The following is a 22,821-nucleotide window of genomic DNA, read 5'->3' as shown; positions in this document are numbered from 1 at the left end:
GTCCGACGTGGATCCACGCGACGCTGAGAATGGTTCTGATGCCGACCGGAGAATAAAATCGGACCGATCAAACTTTCGGCCCCCGCACGTCTTCCGACGGTCGAGATCACAACGTTCTATGCGGACGAGGAGCAACCGAGGTCGATGTCGTGTCAAAGGTCAATGATCTCGGGTCATCGGACGGCCGTGATCGACCACGGTCCAAGGCGACGGTGACCCCCCTTCGTCTGTCTGCCACCTTACCATCTCTCTCTGTCATCAACATCGAATCCAATTACAAGGCAAGTGGACCGTCGGGTAGACTTCAGCAGCGTGGAAATAGACCTTTCCGGAATTCTTTTCGGGCCGAGGGAGGATTTTTACTTGTTGGAGGACTAATACGTAAAATGAGAGACAAATACTGCTCTGACCACTCCCGCATTACTCCTCCAGAACACCTTATTCTTATCCTTCCCCCCGTACCCGGAAAACATTTCACCAGCCTTATTAATTAATGTTTTTGCTTTTGTCTTTGTTAATACAATTCATTTGTCAACCATAAATAAATGATTAAGTAATTAAAAAATTCACGTGTGAGGTTAATTAAGATGCGCGCATGGCACATCAAACAGCTCGGTCGTAGTCAACCGCGGAGATGACCCAAATCCGCCTACCGCTTTTCCTATTAATGATCTATATCTAATGTTAGTTTCTCCTTTTTCCTGTAGTCTAAATCACACCTATAAATATAAATAAAACAAGCTTTTTAGTCCTTTATTGAAAGTTAATACACATCGCGCATGATCTAAGGAGACATACTATTTATGCTTTTTTGTGCATTTGCGTTTGTCACACACAAAGCATCTTTGTGTGTAAAATTATACATGCTTACATATAGTATTTTATTGGGGATTAACCAATTAATGAGTGCACAAAATGAATTGATTTTAGTTTTTATTTATAGAAAGAAATAGATTCTGGATTTTATTTTCTCAGGACAAGGATTACTATAATAAGTTGCCAAGAACACCGCAACTTCTGTTCTGTTATATTTGCCCTTAATTAAAATCGAAAACGCTTCTACCCTCTCTTGGCTCTTCCATTGCCTTTGTTTCCTCCCTCACGCGCCCACCATTAGGCGAAATCGGCGAAGGGTAGTACCGTACGGCGGCGGTTGGGCGAAAAGGGATTGCCGTCAGAGGATCCGGCAGGTGAAATCGCGGTCGTCGGTTGCGGAGTGGCAGCCGGCGGCGGATCTATGAGCGGCGTCCGGCTCTACGGAGGGGATTGGAGATCGAGAGCCTCTTGCCGGCGAACGGTGGCGGATAGATGCCCCTCCACGGCGATCTAGGCCTCTCTGGACCGGCGGTGCTGGTTCTCCTCCTCTTGGGCCCCGCGTTCGCCCTCGTGGTACGGAGGAGATGGCGGCTGGCCGCGGCGAGGCAGGCGGAGGTCCGGCGGCTGGTGCGGCTCGCGGCGGAGGAGACCGCGCGGGCTGAGATGGAGGCGATGGTCGCCTACTCGGCCGCGTCGGCTGCGGCTGCGGCTGCGGCTGCGACTGCGACTGCGACTGCTTCTGTTGCTACGATTGCCAAAGACACCTCGGCGTGGCCGGAGTGTCCCGTGTGCTTTAGCCCGGCCACCGCGAGATGCGCCCGGTGCAAAGCTGTCAGATACTGGTTGGTAGACCCCACTGCTCTCTTTCTTGCAATTCTGTTAATTTCGTTCAATTATAGGTATTCTGTGAATAATTTGATTTGTGGCGTAAAATTGTTCTGTCGGATTTTGGTTTCTCTGATGATTTTGCGACAATGCGGCTTGGACCTCCAGATTTTAGATCTGAAGGATCTTTACTTTTTTTCTTCTAATTTTGTTACTAGTTGCGGTCTGTATAGCTAGATTGGTGATGATTGGAGTTGATTTTCCTATTCCTTATTTGGGGAAATTGGAACTTTTTTTGAACCTGTGATGGAAGGCGAATTTCTGAAGCTGTTAACTTGGGGTTTAGGAAGCTGTTAACTTGTGATAGAAAAGATATTTAGTTCATGGTTGGTAGCCTAAACTAAACCAATTAGTCTGTTGGAATTTTGGTCAAATACAGCACAGCTTATTTCTCTGAGCACCGAATAAAATTTTTTTTCCTACCTGAAATCTCATGTACTTGTTTACTGTGAGAAGTATTGTCTTGTGTGCTATAAGCGGTTGGACAAGGTCAGGTGTTGGGCTCCTCATTTTTGTGGATGATGTTAGTTGTTAGAACAACTACCTCTTTTAATTTACGAGTGTCAATTTTGTAGTGGTGTATATGCTAGCGATACCAAAGGAATATATCTTAGCTTCTTCAACCTTTTTTAGTTCTTGTGCTGCATCCAAGGTTAATGCTCTCCATGTCACAGTGTGCTTCGCACCTCTGATCTACTTGGGTTTTCTGGCTTTACACTTCTAGACATAACCACTCATGTTATTGTTGACTTTGTTGAATCGAGATATTTGTTTTAAAAGTGAAAGCTCTTATAATTTGTCTAAGTACATTTCTATTTATAGATGTTCTGCCACTTTTCCCCTTGAAGAATTCATACCTTTCTAGACTATCTCCTCGTGATATATTTATGTGATGCCATGTCATCCACCTCTATCCAGTTAATGGAGTGTAACCATCTAGAGTTGTTAGATGTGATCAAGAAACGTCCTCTCATGTCATATTGATAAAGATGGTAAAGAAACCTGACTAATTTTACTTGATTGTATTTAGATAGGTGAACTACTTGCTCAGTGATTAACAAGTGAAAAAGTTGTACTATCAGTCAGTGAACCCATAAGGCCTAACTTCAAAAACCCAAATTATTTCATTGTTTACATTTAACCTACCTCTTTCTCATGATGATTGTGTGATCTGTTTTCATTTCAAGTAAATGTCGACGCAAAGTTGTCGTTGTTGGTGTCTAAATAACTCAGTAATTAATGAAAAAGACACAAGAAAAATGAAATAGGAGACTTTGAATTTCCGTCAGGCATTGCCTTTTTCAAACCAAAAATTGGTTTTTCATGTAAAAGAAGAAATCAGTGGTTGGGATAAAAACCTGATGGGAGTGCAAAAATATTATCACTTCGGACAGTTCATGATGTGGTGGAAGTAAAAGACACCTTTTGTCTTTAATTTAACTTGTTTTGATCTTGAATAATTTTGCATGACTTTTGTCTTTTTCTTGCTTATTGATGGTTGAAAAGAAATATATTATTCACACTGAAGAAATCTAGCAAAATTCTTGCATCGTGTTCAAAACACTCGTTGATTGCAAAAAAAAAAAGTAGACTGCTCTGTTTTTTTTTTTGTCATACTTCTACTTGGTGTTCTAGTACTGAGTCCTGGGAAAATACAAATTCCTTTTCCCTTTTGAGATTTACAATTACTCGGTAGCTTTTCATCCTCGGTTTGAGCAAGTATCTTTCTATACCGTTTCACGATTGTTAGTTTCCAAAGTTCATTAATATCTGTTATAGTATTTTTAGGTTCCAGGGTTCAGCTTTTGCTCTCTTTTGCCTCTGTATATTTCTTATGCCTCATATCTGTTTGATGTGGTCCAACTTCGCCAGATACATTTTTTCCTTTTATCTTTTCATCATATTTTGTTCTGGTTGAATTATCTTTACTTCATTCCATTCGATTTATGCAAAGTCTATGTTCCTGGATGTTTGGTTGTGGATTTGGATTTTCCTTACAAGAGTGAATTGGGTTTCAGCAGTTCGAGGATTGAGGTAGATTACTCAAATTCTGCTGATGCTGATTTACAAACAGTTTAACAAATAATCATCATCAAGGATGATGATAATATCTGTAAAAATGCAAATTTAGCATGACATTTTTAAGATTTGTCTCATTGTTTTTTGAAGAATGATATTCTATGATAATACAAAATCAGCTGGATATTATCTTCCATTATGTTAAACAGCGGACAAGACTGGCACATGGACTCGAACCTGAGACCAATAAATTATGAAACTGTTAGAATGTCTCAACAGAGACATCAAGATATTATCTTTTCAATTAAGCATTAGGAATCATAGTCCACTGCCAAACCAGAAACTGAAGTATAGATATTTGACATGGTCATAACATAATGTTTAGCTGCTAAAATTTGTAAATCTGCTGATTTGCAATGGACAAACTGATTGATTGCCTCACAAGTTTATTAAGTTCACCCATTTAAATCTAAAGTTTGTTTACTGAATATACTCATTGGTGCTTTCTGCTTGTTTCTTGATGCAGATATAGTAATATAAAAATTAAACATATGTACTGTATTGCAAATGACTATCCTGCAATATTGTGCCATTCTTGGACTTTTTGAAAAGATTGCAGATTGATGATCATGCTTAAAGTCAACAATTTGTTTCCTTGTTTATTGCAGCTCTGGCAAATGCCAGATTATTCATTGGAGACAAGGCCACAAGGATGAATGCCATCCACCACCTGTAAGTGATCACCATGGTGGTGAATCAAATATTTCTGGTCTCGAGGGAGAGCAAGCTGACTGCTCTGGTTTACCCAAGAGGGATCTGGAGCACAAAGAGGAACTAAGCACCAAAGCAGCTGAGGCATTTTCCAAGAGGCCTGCTGCATCTGATCCCACATTTTCTTCTAGTGGTTTTAACAGAGAAGACAAACATGAAGAAAGCAATTCTATGAATGTTTCTGGAAAGGAAAGCACTTCTGGTTCACTGGAACATAGTCTGGGAAGCACTTCTGGTTCCTTGGTACCTGGTCACTCAACATTTTCTCATAGTGTTGGGACTCCTGACGAGGCTTTGTCCAGTGACAAGCTACTTCCAATACATGATGATAGGGTAGGAGAATCTTCATCTTTTGATATTCCTACCAATAGCCTCAGAACAGCGGTCAATACTAGTTATGAAAATCCAACAAATCCTGCAACTCCTGAGCTTGCTATATCAAATTCTCCGACAAATAATGCATGTTGCTCCAGTGATATAAAGAAGGCATCAGCATCTGAAACGGAGGCAGATGAATCAAGGTTGAGGGGCTTATCTGGCTCAAAAGCAACCTCATCTCTTGATCATACAAATACTGAACATTCTGAGGTTGCCAGTGAAGGTGAGGTCACTCCTCTGAGAGTTAGCAATGGGATTCATCTGCGCACATCCTCAAAGTCTGAAAATTCTTATGCATCTGCTTCATTGGAGGCAAAATCTCAATCAGAGCACAAGGAGGCACTTACTTCAAACATGAAAACATCAGGACCTGTTGCTAATGGGACGAACACTCAATTACAGTCCTTGAAGTCCAGAACTTTGGGATCTTTGGCATCTGTTTCTGATCAATTATTATCAAATGGTGGTGCTCACCCTGTTGTACTTTACAAATACTCAAAGGTTGGTAATGCACCTAAAAAACCGAATGGAGCACCTGCTACTTTTGATTCTTTACAAAATGGGATGTCGACATCTGACACAAGAGTTGTTAAGGAGGTCACATCTAAAATTTCAAGGCATTACTCTTCCGAATTGGTAAGAGAACTTGTTGGTTATCAACATAATGGTATAGACTGACATGCATTTGTTTGAGGGCATGTCAGTCTATTGTCGTTAAGTTGCTTACACTTATCCTAGGTTCTGTTTGGCTTACTCTAATTCATATTAATTTTGCAGATGCTTTTTCCTTATGACCGTTTCATCAAACTTTACAACTCTGACAAGATCGAATTGCGTCCCTGTGGTCTAATTAACTGTGGAAACAGGTATCAAACAAGTGCTGCTCCACATGCATTGTTACTTTTTGCTGATTCTTATATGTTCCAGTTCTTTTAAGATTATTGCCACTGCTTCTTATTCTTTTTACCTCATATCTAGTCTAGTGAAATAGGATGATTGATGAGTTTGCATGTCAGCCATGTGTGTGAATATGGTTAGCAATGAACGTATCATCCATGCTCTGCTTATGCCTGGCCATGGTGGTTACATGAGCAGGTATGTGCCAGGGGCCAGGTAAATTGAAATGCAACTATATGCATTTTCTGTATCTTGCCTGCTCAGGGATTTTTTTGTCAAAGATACTGGTCACGAGCTAGCTGAAGTTATAATGTTAGTTTTTCTAGTTAAAGATTTTTACTTGTTAGTGGTCACAAGCTAGCTGAAGTTATCATGTTAGTTTCTCTAGTTAAAAAAAATTACCTGTTACTTTAGTTATTTTCTACTTACAATAATCATTCTGCCCTTTGTTATTCACTCATTAAAACTCGAGTCTCAACTTGTGCAACATCAACTATTGGTTTGAAGCCCTTTGGAGCTCCTACTTTTTGCTGATGTATTGTTTACTGATCAACTTGCCTAATTCACCTTATCTATACACAATATCTCAAAATGGGGATATGAAGAATTTCTGCATGTTCCATGTAGAGCTCTATGTTCTCATAGGTTTCTGAACTGTTAAGACGATAGAAATTGTTTGGTTATATGATGAGCTATGTGGATATTGTATACTTGGTAAACATTATAAGGACTATTATACTTCATGATTTCATGATTTAATAATGGTGGCATATAACTACCTACAAGTTGAAACCATCATTGTGATCAATCGACTGACTTTCCTCCTCAAACTTGTTTATTTGTGGATTGCAGCTGTTATGCAAATGTTGTTCTCCAGTGCTTGACATTTACTCGGCCATTGACTGCATATCTTCTTGAAGGTCTTCACTCCAGAATATGTATGCGTATTCTCCATTTTGCTTCGTTGTTTTTCTGTTACTTTAGAATGCAGTTCTTTTAACTTTTTTCCCATTATTACTAGGTCCAAAGAAAGAGTGGTGCTTTACATGTGAATTTGAAAGTCTTGTGATGTTAGTAAAAAACGGGAGATCTCCTTTGTCGCCCATTGGCATACTCTCTCATTTACACAATATTGGAAGTAATTTTGGCCATGGACAAGAAGAAGATGCCCATGAGTTTTTAAGGTGAGTTTGGAAAATCATATGTTACATATAAATTTGCAATTTCCTTATCATTAGTTTTATCTGGGCATCATCAATAGGAAGCAGGTTGACATAGCCCCTTATATGCTAAAATGTTTTATGTGATAGTTTATTTTCTTGCTCGTTATCTATTATTATTTATCATGCCTGCATAAAGGTTCTGTTTGCTTGTGTCAAATCAGGATGATCAAGGTTGTGGTGATCACAAGTGTGCTTGGTTTCATGTGTCTTATGCTTCTTGGGTGCAGAATGCAAATATGGATTTTTTGCCCCTTTTTTTATTCTTTCTAACAAGGATTACAATACTGAATGATACCGCTTGTACCGGGCGATACGTACCTGTCTGCTGGCAAACTGGTACGCAGACCGCCCAACGTTGATCCCTGCATCGTCCGATATAGGGCTGTATCGGGCGGTAAGGGTTGATATTTCGACCGTTACCGCTCAAAACAAGTTGGTAACAGTCGATTTCGATCGTCGCCGCTCGCTACCGGGTGGTATTAGCCTGGCTGCGGCGAGGGAAGGAGAAGCGTCGAGGGAGAAGAGGGAGAAGGTGCTCGAAGAAGAGGGAGAATTGGGAGAACCTCGACGCTTCTCGATTCGACGTTGCCCTCCCTTGATGATCTCAATCTAGGAGGTAACAGAGAGGCGGTGGCTCGGCTTCTTTTTCGCCGCGTTCTTTGTAGAATGCCAGAGACGCCTACGGCCTTTGCCGCATTCTTCGCCGAAGGTCGGAAACGTCTGTGGCCTTCAACGTCTTCGTCGAAGGCCGGTCGCAGATAAGGAGAAACCGCGTCTTCTCCTCATCTGACGTGACGAGGAGAAGAAAAGGAGACGACATTGTCGAGGCAGCGTATGCCTCCTATTATTATTATTATTATATATATATACACACACACACACACACACACACACACACACACACACCGAGTGGTACACCTTAGTGTACCACTCAGTACGCCCATATCATACCGTATCGAGCAAAGCTTGAAATGTCGATACAGTACGAAATTACGAATCTTGCTTTCTAACTTATCCGTTGTTGTTCATGAACAAAAAACGATGAAGATGAGACAAAATGCAGTCTAGAGTTAGCTTGAATTAGTCTTATTAGGTCGGTCAAGTATTTAGGTATTGTAAATTTTGCTTGCACCAATTAGCTATTTGCATAGGGACATGTATCATGCTGTGTTGCTGCACTGTACATGTGGGGGCATGAAGCAAATTCTACTTGCATACATGGGAACAACGAATGATGTTCAGCATGGACCAGTATGAAATGACGGTATGTATTAATCTTGGCATGAATCAGTACGTGGATCACCCCTGTTTTGGGCGGTTCGGTCTTCCACTATAAAAACGAAATAAACAATGGTCTAGGGTGTAGGGTTTCTCGCACAGTCTGCCCCGTTTCTCACACATGTTGTGACCTTGCCACACACCACTATCATGCACCCCCTTTTTCCTGCCATTGTTCTAATTGCCCGTAGGATACCACGCTATGCATTGCCTTTCACACAATCACCTACTAGGTATGCCCCTTCTCTTCCTCTTCCTCCTTCCTCCACCATCTCTTCTTGTTCCTCTTACTCCATCTCTTCCTGTTCCTCCTCTTCCTCAACCATCTCTTGTTTTTCCTCTTCATTCTCTTCCTCTTTTCTTTCTCTCCGAAACATTGATACGTACTAGTGACACATTGTCATGAACGGTCATTGTGCACCCGTAACATCTTTGCTCAACGAACCGTTCGTTGCTTTTCCATGCTTGTACAGATGCTTGGCAACATGTTTTGCTTTAGGTTGTAAATTGGCTAACCTTTTGCGGATGCATATCACAAGAGTGCGTCATGACTTAGGCGATCCCAACTAAGTCCGAGAAGTTGGCGCAAGGGTGCACCACGACTTAGGCAACTCCAGCTAAGTTCGTGACTTTGCCACAAGGATGCTTCATGACTTAGGCAATTTCAGCTAAGTTCGTGACATTGTGGTATCAGAGCGGACAAGCAATTCGAGCAAACAGCGAAGAAACTTCGTAATCTTGCCATGACGAAGCATTGTGGTGAATCGAGCAAGATGGGGAAAGCTAGACCATTGCCCCAAGCAAGCACAAGTGGGCTACAAGTGTAAACTTGCTCTCATGTTGGGGCCACTCAGGAGGAGCGCAACGGTGAACATGACGAGCGAGAAGTTGGCTAATCTCTGTGAGTGGGGGAAGCACAATCTGGAGTGCCAACCGGGAAAAAGAGCCACAAGGAGATACTCACAACGGCAGAAACTCGCCTGGATGTTTTTGAAACGAGTTTAGATGAACTCTACTATGCCCAATGAAGGCTTCTTGGGGTAGAGAGCTCGCAAGAAGAAGTTAAAATCTCGAATCGACAAGGTTGAGTCCCTAGTCGATCGACTGACAGAAAACACCGAAGACTTCGTGCAACATCTGCACTAAGTCATGGTAGATTTCGTGCAACATCTGCACTAAGTGGTGGTGAAACTCACTTCTAGAGTGAAATTGTTCATAAGGGCACTAAATGCGGGAGGGAGCAACACCCGCGTTGTGTTGCCACACAACTTGAGGGCACTTGAGCCTCATTGCTAAGGCGGTGCCAGGAATGCAAAATAGCTCAAGAATTTCTTGTTCGAAATGGAGCAGTACTTTCGAGCTAGAAGACCTGATTATGAAGATACCAAAGTTTCGATAGTAACTATATATCTGAATGAGGATGCAAAACTTTAGTGACAAACCCATTGGGAGGAGATCCAATAAAGTTGATGTCGAGTGGACGCATGGGAGAACTTGAAGCGAGAGTTGAGAACTCAGTTCCTACTCGAGAACACAGAGTTCGTTGCAAAGAGGAAGTTGAGACAACTCCGCCAAAGTACTTCCATTCAAGACTATATGAAACAATTTTTCGTATTGATATTGGACATATAGGACATGTCCGAAAAGATAAGTTATTCAGCTTCCTTGATGGCTTGAAGCTGTTGACACAACAGGAATTGCATCCAAGGAATGTCACCGATGTAATCAGGGCAATTGCGGCCGTGAAAAGGCTCACTAACTTTGTTTCCTCGAATGACCCATGGAAAAAAGAAACAATGTTCAGGAGATCGCTCACTGAATTATGTTGGGAAACCTGGGGCGACATCACACACGTAGTGGATGAACAGAAAACAAACGTCTTAGATTTCCACAGAAAATAGTTTTTTATCGTCGTGCGAAGATTAGTGTGCAAAAACCCTCAAAACCGAAAACTCACGCGTGTTAAGGGATGTGTGTTACCTAGGGAGATCGTATATCCCTGAAAACCTGCAGATACAATTATGGGAGAGGATGAAGGAGGTCAATTGTCCTCTCTAGCGGTGATTCACATGGCAAGGGTTGTGAAGATGCTCCTCAAATCGTGGCTCAAATTTTCTCGCTGCACGCACCACGCAATCAAGAAGGGGCCGACTCTTCTTACTGTCCACACGCCCTAAACAGGGGCTGTTGGCTGAGGAGAGTGGGAGAAGAGAATATGAGGTGGCAGCCAAAAAGGGGTTTAGCTTATGGCCTTTTGGTTCTCTCCTATTTATAGAGGCCCACTGTCAACTTAACCTTAATGAATTTTGCACTATTGGGTACTGGATCTCCTTCCGACTACCCAAGCCTCTTAGATTAGTGGGTCTCTATCCAATAATCTCTCATTGGCTCTTATTGGATCTCATCCATAAGATCCAATAATTCAGGGGCTTATTGGATATCTAATAAAATAGGGGTTCCGACAGATATCTTATATTTGAACCTCTACTCGTCGCAATACCTATCATATGTGTGTGACCTTCTAGGCCCAATATCAAGCTGGCCGTAAGTCATACCTATCAGAACTCATTCTAACTCAGTGAATTATTATCTCTATAATAATTCACTCGACTCATCGACTGCGGACGTATTAGGCCACTACGCCGCAGTCCCCTAATGATACAAGGGAATCCAACCTATTAGACCTGTCTGTCCTCAGTTACCGTGTATCTATAGTTCTTATCTATCTAATATCCCAGAGATTGTATACCGGGCATGGTGCTGTCAGGCCCATACGGTCTGTACTCGAGTTTCGCTCTAATCGGATTCTCCCGAAGAATTCTTTCCCTCTCAATCTGAATAACCCTAGCCAGGGATTTGCTTGAGTAAGAACACATGTGATATTCCTCTCATGACACCGAGAGTTGATGATCCTCTATCGATACTCAATAGCCCTTGTAAGGTGGCTGCTACTCCCGATGATTGGTTGTGCTAGATCTGGAACTACCAGGCTAATAAGTCCAGTATCAAAGAGTGGAGTACTCATACTGGACATCCTTGGTGTTTCAAGTCTAAGGACCAGATACACCATTGGGATGACATAATTTCTGTCTGATAATGAGGTATCATCAATCATCCAACATTCCGTGAGCGGATCAATCAGTGAACTCATTCTCCAATGAGCACCAGCGTGGTATCCCTAGTGTCCTCACAGAGCAGCTATGAGACCAACTACCTCTATCATATGGACGAGTATACCACACACCAGTCTATCTGGTCATCTCGATGTCCCTCTTGAGTGACCTATGATCGAAATTATTTAGGGTTTGTATTTAAAGGCGAAGCTGTCTCATTATCGTGATCTCATCACGATCCGATTTCCATTGTATAGATCCATGAACATCATAATACATGTAATAGGCAATATAAAATGAGAAAAATGTCAAATAAATAATAAACAAAAAGAGTACGTATCATGTTATACGTGTCATCACTTACGTGATTGGCTTGCAGGGCACATATGACTAGCAAAATATTCTCGAGTAAAGGAGTTCAAGGGTGAACAAAGGAAGAAGAGTTCCCACAAAGGGTCAAGCTTAAAAGGAAAGTCCTCAAAATCTAGCGGATGCTTCTTGTGCGGAGGACTGTACATGGTGAGGGACTGTCCATAGAAACAAGCACCCAATGCTTTAACCCCCCACCACCACCACCCCACCCCCCTCGGCCCAAAATGGGCAAAGCCGTCGCTCCTAGTTCAAGTAGTTCGGAATCCGGCAACAGCGATGAGGAGTCGTAAGGACCCCGGATGGAAGCAATGTGTTTGTTAAATGCGTTACGGGGTCAAGTGAGGGAGAACTTGAAGATGAAGCCACAAAAAACAGGGAGCAGCGAGCTGATGTACGTGGACATCAAACTCAATGGCCGAACAACCCGTGCGATGGTTGACACAAGCACCACCCACAATTTCATTGCCGATAGAGAAGTAAGGCGACTTGGGCTAAACTTGGAGAAGAACCCAAGTCAGATGAAGGCAGTGAACTCGGAGGCTATGCGGATCTCCGGACTAGCAAAGGCAGTACCCATCAAGATCGGGACATGGAGCGGAAGCACAAATATGATGGTGGTGCCACTAGACGATTTCCAAGTGATTCTCAGAATGAAGTTTATGTATGCGGCGAAGTTGGTGCCAATGTCGTTCCTAAACTCCCTATGTCTAATGGGAGGTGAAGACCCCTGCATGTTTTCTATTTCTCGAGTAGTCAAGGACCGACTACTAATATTAGCATTACAACTGAAGAAAGGGGTGCAAAAAAGAGATTTAACCTTCGTGGTTGTTGTAAAGCTGGAGCCACTTGATGAGGAGGTCATTCATGAACCTGCTGTGGTGGCAAGCATTTTAAAGGAGTTCATAGATGCTATGTTGCCCGAGTTGTCAAAAACTCTGCCACCATGCAAAGGCGTGGATCATCATATCGAGCTGGAGTCAAGAGTGAAGCCTCCAGCGAGACCACCACATTGCATGGCCCCTCCAGAGTTGGCAGAGCGCAAGAAGCAATTAGATGAACTGCTAAGCGTGGTCTCATCCGCAGTTCAAAAGCACCATTCGGAGCTCCATTCCTCTTCCAAAAGAAACAAGATGGCAGCATTTGATTATGCTTCGACTATCAGGCCCTAAATAAGGTGACGATGAAGAAAAGTATCCCATCTTACTCATCACTGACTTGTTTGATCAATTGGGCAAAGCAAAGTATTTCTTAAAACTCGATCTTCGGTCGGGGTACTGGCAGGTGCACATTGCTGAAGGCAACAAAGTGAAGACTACCTATGTAACCAGGTATGGAGCATTCAAATTCTTAGTGATGCCTTTTGGCTTAACCAATGCTCTAGCCACATTCTGTACTCTTATGAACCAACTATCCAAGCAGTATTTGGACAAGTTTGTGGTCATCTACTTAGATGACATCGTCGTCCACAACCAAACGCTCGAGGTGCATGTTGAGCACCTTTGAACAATTTTCAAGGTCCTTAGAGAGAAAACATTATTCGTGAAAAGGGAGAAGTACTACTTTGCTTAGACGGAGACTTTGTTCTTGGGGCATTGAATCGGATGACGATTCCATTCAGATAGATAAATTAAAGGTGCATGCTATGGCGGAATGGTGAACACCAAAGGTGGCGGAGCTGAGATCCTTCCTTGGTTTCATCAACTACTATCGGTGCTTTATGTCTGGGTATTTGAAGCGCGCAACTCCACTGATGGAGTTGCTGAAGATGGAGCAGCCTTAGTGATGGTCCAACAAATGTGAAGCGACATTCCAAGATCTAAAGGCTGCTGTGTTGGAAGAATCGATGCTCAAATTATTGGACTATGGGAAACCCTTTGAAGTCCATACAGATGCTTCATACTTCGCTACTGGGAGAGTACTTATGCAGGAGGGTCACCGGGTGGCCTACGAGAGCCCTAAGCTCAACGAGACCAAGCGGCGGTATTCGATGCACGAGAAAGAGATGATAGCGGTGGTTCACTATCTACGAGTTTGGCGACACTACCTTCTCGGATCGTGATTTGTGTTGAGGACGAATAATATCGCGTTGAGTTACTTGCAAACTCAAAAGAAACTCTTCCCAAAGCAAGTACGATGACAGGACTTCCTAGCTGAGTTTAATATGGCAATGAAGTATAAGCTTGGAAGAGCAAATGTCGTGGCCGTTGCATTGAGTTAGAAAGTGGAGCTGGTGAATGCCATGCAGCTGGAGGGTGGAGGCCAAGCAAGTAAGTTGCACTTCAACTTCCTTTCTAGGATCTGGGATGGACTGCACAGTGATCCCCATGCAGTAACCCTGATGCAATCAAAGAAGGCAAGGCACGATGATTTTGGGGCCAATAGGGACTTGTCTACATAAAAGGGAATAGAGTTTATGTTCCTTGAGCAAACAATTTGAGGCGTGAACTCTTAAGAGAGTGTTACAATTCCCTTTGGGCTAGACATCCGGATATTCACCGAACATTAGCTCTCGTGGAGAGGGCCACCAAAGATGGAGACTAATGTGGAGGAATATGTTCGAACGTGTCTTACTTGCCAACAAGATAAGGTAGAGCAGTGGAAGCCGGTGGGAATTTTGAAGTCGTTGCCCGTATCGGAAAGGTCGTGGGTGAGCATTTCCTTAGACTTCATGTCAAGCTTGCTGGCAGTGGGGGGACTCGAGTCGATACTCGTGGTGGTTAATCGGTTTGCGAAGTATGCAACATTCATTGTTGCACCCCTACACTATTCAGTAGAGGAGGCAGCCAAGTTGATGATGAAGAATGTGGTGAAGTATTGGGGAGTCCCGCATAATATCATTAGTGATCGAGATGCTCGGTTCTTAGGACGATTTTGGACCAAGCTATTCAAATTGCTAAGGTCCAAGTTATACTTCTCCATAGGCCTCCACCGCCAGATGGATGACCAAACTGAAAGAATAAATTCGTTCATTGAGCAATATCTTCGGCACTATGTGAGTGCCAACCAACGGGATTAGGTTAAGCTGTTGGACATTGCCTAATTCTTCTACAACTTGTAGCGGAGCTCTGAGTTCAACAAGAGCCCCTTCAAAGTCATTAAGGGACAACAATCGTTGACTCCTCACACCTTGGCGATCGGGTATACCGAGAGTAGGCGTCAGCATATCACTTGGTGAAGGAATGACACTAAAATGCAAATATTGTGTGAGTTTACTTGGAGAAGATGACCAAAAAGATGAACAAGTGGGTAGACTTGGGAAGACGACCATAAGAGTTTAAAGTGGGCGACTTGGTGTTGGTAAAGCTTCAACCAACATCACTCTAGTTCTCCAGGCAAAAAGTACACAAGGGATTGGTGCACAAGTACGAAGGACCCTTCTCAATCATCGGCACGGTAGACAATATCTCCTACAAGTTGCAACTGTCGGTGTGGCTCAAAATTCACAATGTCTTTCACGCAAGCAACTTGAAAGCCTACCACTTTAGATTCGCAAGATGTTTCTTGAAGCATTCCAACTCGACTACCCCCCATTAGAGCCTCCTACGAGAAGCGAGTTGAAATAATTTTAGCGGAGCACAAGACAAAACTACCCGACGAAGTGGAGCAAACCGAATACCTGATGAAGTGACGAAAACTTTCTCGAACAGAAGCCAGTTGGGAGCCTGAAGATGCCCTACGACACGAAGTAGTCATCAAATCCTACCAACAAGTGTCGACGACGACATCGACAATTTAAGTGGGGGAGAATGTCACGAATAGTCATTGCACATCTGCAACATCTTCGCTCAATGAACCGTTTATCGCTTTTGCATGCTTGTTCAGATGCTTAGCAGCATGTTTTTCCTTGGTTTTGTATGTTTTTGCTTGAAAAATGTAAGCAACTATAGTTCTCAATGCTGTAGTGTAATTGCTTACCGTGTCGGGCAAAACTGCCCCAAAATGGCTTCGTTTTCACGTGCCATGGCCTGTTTTTTGCCGCCGTAGCCGCACGCGAAACGTTAGTCATCTCAGCACCATAGAACCCCTCGCGTGGCACCAGGAGGGATGGGGCTTCAGGATAATGTTGCACCTTGATCGGTGAACACAAGTTCGCACGTTAACTTGACGGGAACTTGCCATCGCGCCCGACACCCAGTGATCAATCATTTGTGGACTTGCGACTGTTCGTTTTGCCTTCTAAAGTCCTTGTTTTCTTTTTCCTCTCTTTTCTCTCTTGCACTCAAAGTGCTTGTAAAGCTTCTCTCTTTGCGAGATGTCAGGACTTGTCCATCGCTTGCTTTCGAACTAATCAACTTTCTCTTTTTACAGGTCCTACGGGACCTAAGCGAGGTTGTAAATTGGCTGATCCTTTGCGGACGCATATCACAAGGGTGCATCATGTCTTAGACAATCCCAACTAAGTCCGAGAAGTTGGTGCAAGGGTAACGATTTAGGCAACTCTTGTTAAGTCCGTGACTTTGTCGTAAAGGTGCCTCATGACTTAGGCAATTTCAGCTAAGTTCGTGACAACACGGTACCAGTATTGACTAGTATGTACTGGCCTGACTCGATTACCAAAACACGTCTGGTAATCGAAATGACGATCCTTGCTTGGAAATACACATTTTTAGGTTAATTTTTCTTCCCACCTTTTTTCTTCTTTTTGGGACTATAATGAAAGCTCATAATCAATCTATGATCACCTAGATTTGGGGTTGTTCACATCAAGTTATATTTTGTTTTATCTTTATTTGGAGCACTAGATTTAGGTGAGATTCTTTTATAGATACTTCATGATTTAAGGATTGTTGGATGGTTTGATTTAAGTATTTTGCAATGATCAAATAAGATTAGATTGGATTTGACTCCTTTTCCACTTGATCATCATAAGTTTAAATTTGTTGGTTTTTAACTAATCAAATAAGATTGGATTTATTAGGACTCTGTTTCATTATTGGCAAAGCACTTAAAAGGGGATGACAACTGGCCTAACGGGTGCAGAAAATAAATTTGTTCAGATTTTATGTCTTTTTAAGAGTGACTTTATCCCCTCTTTTGCAGTTTAGTTCATTCTACTTCTAATCGTTTCCTTAGTTCCTTGTCTTCCACCACTCCCTTCCTTCTTTCTTACATCTACTGTTGATTTGCTGCCCTTACTATTAGAGACCTACACATTGAGAAATCGCACCCTTCATGGAGAAAGTCTTTTGTAGATACAGTGTAACTGTTGTAATTCTTTTCCTGGTGAGACCTAAGCTTGTACTTGTACTGCCAATTAATCATTAATACCTCTTATCGTAGCGCACAGCATAGATCCTTGTTCTCCTAATCATTTTGATTTAAATTTTTTTTCTTATTTTTCAGTTTCTTGTAAAATCCTTTGTTGCTGTTAATCATAGTTGTTTGGGTTGAGTAGTCTCATTGGGACTGTTTCTTTTTCTCTGTGCTGAATCTTAGTTATATTTTGCTTACTAACTACCTGAGTTCTGCTCGACTTTGAATTTGTTTCTGTTCTCCATGCATCTACATAATAGGTCTGCATTAGTTGGCATCAAAGACATTGTGCATACATAATATTGAAATTCCTGTGTTAACTTTGTCTAGTTCACTTTGTTTTCAAACCTCTAGTTATCAACAGTAGTTCATGTTGTCTGATTATTTTAAAGTAGGTTTAATTACAAGGTTATTCTATGTATCACATACTAATAACTGAATTGATCATGCTTATTAGAAATTACTTGATCATGAGAATATCTTGTGGTGATTACATATGCTTGCTTTTCCAATGTTGCTAACATTTAGGAGAATTCACTTTATTCATATATTTTGGCAGGTATGCTATCGATTGCATGCAATCAGCTTGCTTAAAGGAAGCTAGAAAAAAACCAGATGGTTTATTGGCAGACGAAACAACACTTATACAACAAATTTTTGGTGGTTACTTGCGATCTAAGGTAATCTAATTTGTAAAATTTTCTTGTCTATGTTATTAAAACTGTTCCTTAGAAATATTTATTCATGACATTGTAGCTAGCTAACAACTAACTGGTTAGTGGTTGATGGTTAACTAATGCAGATAAGGTGCAGCAGATGTAAGGGCAAGTCTGAGCGATGTGAAAGAATGATGGATGTTACTGTTGAGATCGATGGCAACATTGCTACTCTTGATGAAGCACTTCTCCGTTTTACATCTATAGAAATTTTGGATGGGGAGAACAAGTATGAGTGTGACAGGTTGGTTTCTTTTTATGTTTTAGAATTGATCAAATTGGACATGCTCCATTTTTAACATCAGTCTTTGAATCAAGGTTTGCAATACTGCATGATTCAGTATGGATGAGTGATATTTACTGCATTGACAGGTTACAGGTACACAGATCTGTGAAAACTGGGTGGTACATTTTGGGACTGATGTGGTACAGACTACAGACCCTGTACTGCCTGGTACCTTTGGTACATGGTCGGTACCACTTCGTACATGGACAGCACTATCTGGTACAGGGCTATGCAGGCTCTGTACCACTTTGTTTTCTCTAGTCTTTTTAGTGTTTTTTTTTAAATCAATACATACAGGCGTTCTGACATTCATACGCCTGTTACAAATTGGTACCGGGCTTGATACAGTACCAATACGCAAAATTAGGAGCCTTGCTTTGAATTACATCTTTAGCGGATGAAAAAGAAACTTTGATTATTATTACGACAGTTTCTTCCCTATGAGCATATTCAACTCATAAGTATAGCGCTTTAAATATTTCAATACTATTCTAGCTGGTATTTGAGTATATGGCATAATGGGATAGAGAAATAGCCCGAGCAAGGGAAATATGTAAAGTCTACAATGAGGATTTTCAAGGGTCAGTTATGCTACATTGACAATGATTTCTGTTGGCCAACTTAACATGCCTTGATGATATTTCAGATCCTGAAGTCGTGACAAATACTACTGGTCATTAGGGCTCTATAAAGAAACTTGTATCCCCTCACGAGTCAGCAAAGAAATCAGAATTACAAAAAAGATACCGGATGGTACATCACAACTATGTTTAATTTATTACCATAATGAAGTATCTTCAAATTGAGTTTCAAGGTCTCTCCTGTTAAGGTTGGTCTGCAACCTGGGTGCTTAAGTCAGTTGGAGTGGCTTACATTTAACATGAAGTTCATAAGAAAATGATTAGTTAAGACTAATTCTTTTTCCCCTAAATATAAGCTTTGCCATGCAAATCAGATATGACCATGACCACTGTATTAGATCCTGATTGGTTATATTCTTCTGACCATAATGATAGTGACCAAGGTGATTGCCAGCTCAATTTTTTTATGTGAAACTTGTTCTGACATAGCCCATCCTGACCTAGAGGGGACACAAATTTTTACATCATGGTGAATTCTGCATTCTAATGCGAGTATTTTGATATTCTTTTACATGTTCTGCTGCAATGATAGCGTTAACTATAAACTAAGAGACATTTTTTTTGGTTATCTTATACTGCATATTTTCTATTCTTATAAGATGCAAGTCTTACGAGCGAGCAAAAAAGAGATTGACAATACTGGAGGCTCCCAATGTTTTGACCATCGTGTTGAAACGATTTCAGGTAATTTCTCATAAGCAAAACCTTTCACTTCTTATAGATGTATTCAGCTTTTAAATTAGTAAAAGTGATTCTGCCAATTTGCTCATTGTTTTATTTGGAATCAGTATCTTTCTCTATCGTCAATTTTGTTACTTAGATTGTCTTTTATTCTTTATGCAGTCTGGTAAATTTGGCAAACTCAATAAAGATGTTCGGTTCCCCGAGTACCTTAATTTAGCTCCTTACATGAGCGGAGATGACAAGTCCCCTGTTTACCGTCTGTATGCAGTAATTGTTCACATAGATGTCATGAATGCTTCCTTTTCTGGTCACTATGTCTGCTATGTGAAGGATACGCAAGGCAAGTGGTACGAGACCAATGATAGTGAGGTATTCTTCTTGTTAAATTCTTGCCCTGATTGAAGGGCCGGTTTTTACAAACTTATTAAGGTACTAAATGGAGAATGCATTAAATCTTGTTGGAATCATCTAAATTATTCTAAGCAAATTGTCATATTTGATTTGGAACAGAGCTACAATATGTTTTTAGTTCTATGTTTTAGTTGGCAACTATAACTTCACGTAAAATGATGAAGATAGTGCTTATTACACAATATAAGAGTGATTTATGCAATAGAAAGTTACCTCTTATATCTTCAAAGCCTATGTTTCGTAGTTGCTCATCGTAGTATAATGACGGTTCAAATTGCATATTCTTTATCTTTGCTTCATTTGATCTTCCTAATGATCATGTGACCTTTCATAAACTTTTGATACAATCCGTAAAATAAAACAAAGCTATGGATGTCATCATGGTGTATATGTTTATCTAACAATGAAGTACCTTGATTATTTTTATTTTTTGCTCAGGTAAAACCCATGGAGCTTGATAAGGTCTTATCGAAAGGTGCATACATGCTTCTTTATGCCAGGTAGAGTCAAATGTGCTTTGCATTCTTTGATTCGATTGGGTTTCTTAAATTCTCAGTGAAACATTTAAAATTAGGTGTTCGCCACGTGCTCCAAGCTCCGTAAGAAAAGCAATGGCCCAGGATCTTCCACACGCAAAGAAGCCCAGAAGCAAGGAAATCAAGGGAAAGCCTGGTGGTTCATCGGTTGCACATTACCTTTACCCACCTCGGATAATTGGTGACCAGTCCAGTTCTCACTCATCAGATATGTTGAGTGAGAGACTCCGTCTTCCCTTGATTGATTCTTCCAGCGACAGTTCCTCTCTTTTCGATGAAGGTTCCTCCTGTAGCACAGAGAGCACAAGGGACTCGACAAGTTTTGAAGAGTACTGGGAGCACATGTCGGGAGAATCGGACAGTATCAACCTGAATAGCCCCCTAAGAATCTTTGAAGATTCTGATGGATTCGCTCATTCTCCTCGGGGATCGGTGCGTTCCTCAAAAGCAGTCTTAAATGGATCACTGCCTGATCTCCCCAGCAGCAACGATTCTGGGTCGAATGCTAGTTGTTCCGGCAGGGAAACCGATCAAGTGGAGGCTGAGCGGTACGACCGCATCAAGCATGACAGCAATGGGAACCCATCCTCACTGTATTCTGATGAAAGAGAACATTGTATAAACTCGACAGAACACACTAGGACGTTAGTGACCGACTGGATTAGCCCAAATAATGTGAAGTCTGGTATATTATTGAGAAGACCGACTAGTGAAAGAACTGCCCAAACATTTTATTGATCTGTTTGGGTTGTAGAGAAAATTAATTAGGTTGTATTATGGGCAGTTTAAAGGAAATGGAAAAAGGGAAGATAGTAGGTTTTTTTTGGTCTCTTTCTACGTTAATTATTGTCCACAGCTCTTGTTTTCTCTGAATCTACAAAAGATTATATCCATTACATGTTCAACAATACCCTTTCAAAAGTCTTGTTACTTAGTTTTAATTTTCTTATTATGAACAAAAGGTACTCACAAATGATTTAAAAAAGAAGATGTAGTTGAAGAGACTGTTTTATATAATGCCAATTGTTTAGTTATCGATTTAGGTACTATACTGATGCAGCATATTTAGTATACTCCCTTGTCTTGTGCTCGGAAGCTAGCGTGATAGTAACTGCATGTCACGTGTTGAATTTAGATTAATAAAAATAATAATAACCATATCTTGTGATAAACAACTTGACTTGATTGATAGATAGTTAGATAGATTCTTCCATATAACGTCGTCATTTGACTTGATAGATCGATAGTTCCATATTGCTGGGCGTGCATTTATTACAAGAACCGTGTAGCGTTGGGTGGTTTCCGGTTGAATTGGCTCGTTGACCTCGCGCATCGCATCTCGGTCAAGGCCTTGCCATCCCATCCGCCAGAGGATCTAGAAATCATCCGACACAGCTCGTGGTGTACCGACGACGATAACTTGGCAGGTGAGCCTGATTAGATTGACTTGACTTGCTGACCTAACACCTCGAGTCAACGTCGATGCTCCACAAACCATCGGTCGATCGGATCAGGTACAACGACTCCTCGATGCGTTCGATTCGCCCTTTTAGCCTTGTATCGATCGTCATACTAATCCGATTCCAAGTCAGCAACGGCGTGATGCACCCAAATTGGAACGTGACAAAGGGACTCGAGTCAAAGCTGGATGGACGGGCCCCACACGGAGTGCATTGTCCAGGTCAACGAACCCCACGTCCACGTCAAGCTTGGACGTGGCAGCGGACCAATTCCTCGTTCCCTGGCCACCTTCCGATCCATGGTTTTCGGTCCATCACTTCCGCCATCAATTTCGAGTGTGGCGAGTTAATGATTTCTGGAATTTTCTTTTGATTTATTCGGGGGGGGGGGGGGTCTTTTTCGTCTTCTCGATAAATATACAGTAGCATATCACATCAAATTTAAGAGATCCAAACATGGTCCGTGGTCGTGGGGACCACGCGTTTTGAGCCAACCATGTGTTTTGCCCACAGTTCATCGTGTCTGCGTGGAGATCAGCAAGAGGGGAGTCGTTGGTGGATTCGACAGGTCACACTAAAGGCGGGGGGGTGGGTCCCCGCTGACCCCACCGAGGCTCGGTCCAATGAACGTGCCCAAGCTTCTTTCATCAGCTGTCCTTTCATGATATGTCCACTTGCCAAATAACGCCATTTTTGACCTTGTGCACCGACCTACCTCTCAATCAATTTGTGTGTGTGTGAGAGATAGAGGGAGAGGATGTAATTTGGGATGCAAATTGGTGATCTGCATTGAAAGAAAGAGACATTTTAGACATCGATCTCCATAGATATTCTTAAAATCTTCAATGTAAGTAAGTCACTTTTTGTAAGAATAAATGAAAGGTATATATTAACAAAATCTTATATGTATTTTTGAAAGGAAATTTGGGTTATCTGCAAGTCTATTACAGTAAGTGCTTTATTCATATGTATTTAATTACTTATAGGTGCCTCCAAAATAAATAAATTATATATATATATATATATATATATCCATTTATGATTGTAAGGTTGACTTGGTCTTCCATTTATGATTGCTATCT

General features: G+C 41.5%; 1 protein-coding gene across 1 annotated transcript; it reads left to right on the top strand.

Moving 5' to 3' along the window:
- The first annotated feature begins 1,038 nt into the window (after nt 1–1,038).
- LOC103992224 (ubiquitin carboxyl-terminal hydrolase 16) lies at nt 1,039–21,108 on the top strand. Its single transcript, XM_009411847.3, has 11 exons — nt 1,039–1,658; nt 4,389–5,505; nt 5,647–5,735; nt 6,619–6,704; nt 6,788–6,950; nt 17,565–17,685; nt 17,808–17,965; nt 19,248–19,332; nt 19,492–19,701; nt 20,182–20,243; nt 20,318–21,108. The coding sequence occupies exons 1-11, from the start codon at nt 1,309–1,311 to the stop codon at nt 21,015–21,017; spliced, it is 3,141 nt and encodes a 1,046-aa protein (XP_009410122.2). The 5' UTR covers nt 1,039–1,308; the 3' UTR covers nt 21,018–21,108.
- Nucleotides 21,109–22,821: the final 1,713 nt, after the last annotated feature.

The sequence above is a fragment of the Musa acuminata genome, chromosome BXJ2-7, assembly GCF_036884655.1.
Source record: "Musa acuminata AAA Group cultivar baxijiao chromosome BXJ2-7, Cavendish_Baxijiao_AAA, whole genome shotgun sequence".
In the NCBI taxonomy this organism is placed as follows: domain Eukaryota; kingdom Viridiplantae; phylum Streptophyta; class Magnoliopsida; order Zingiberales; family Musaceae; genus Musa; species Musa acuminata.
Note: the sequence above shows the minus strand (reverse complement) of the source record. Positions and strands in the feature narration are given on the sequence as shown.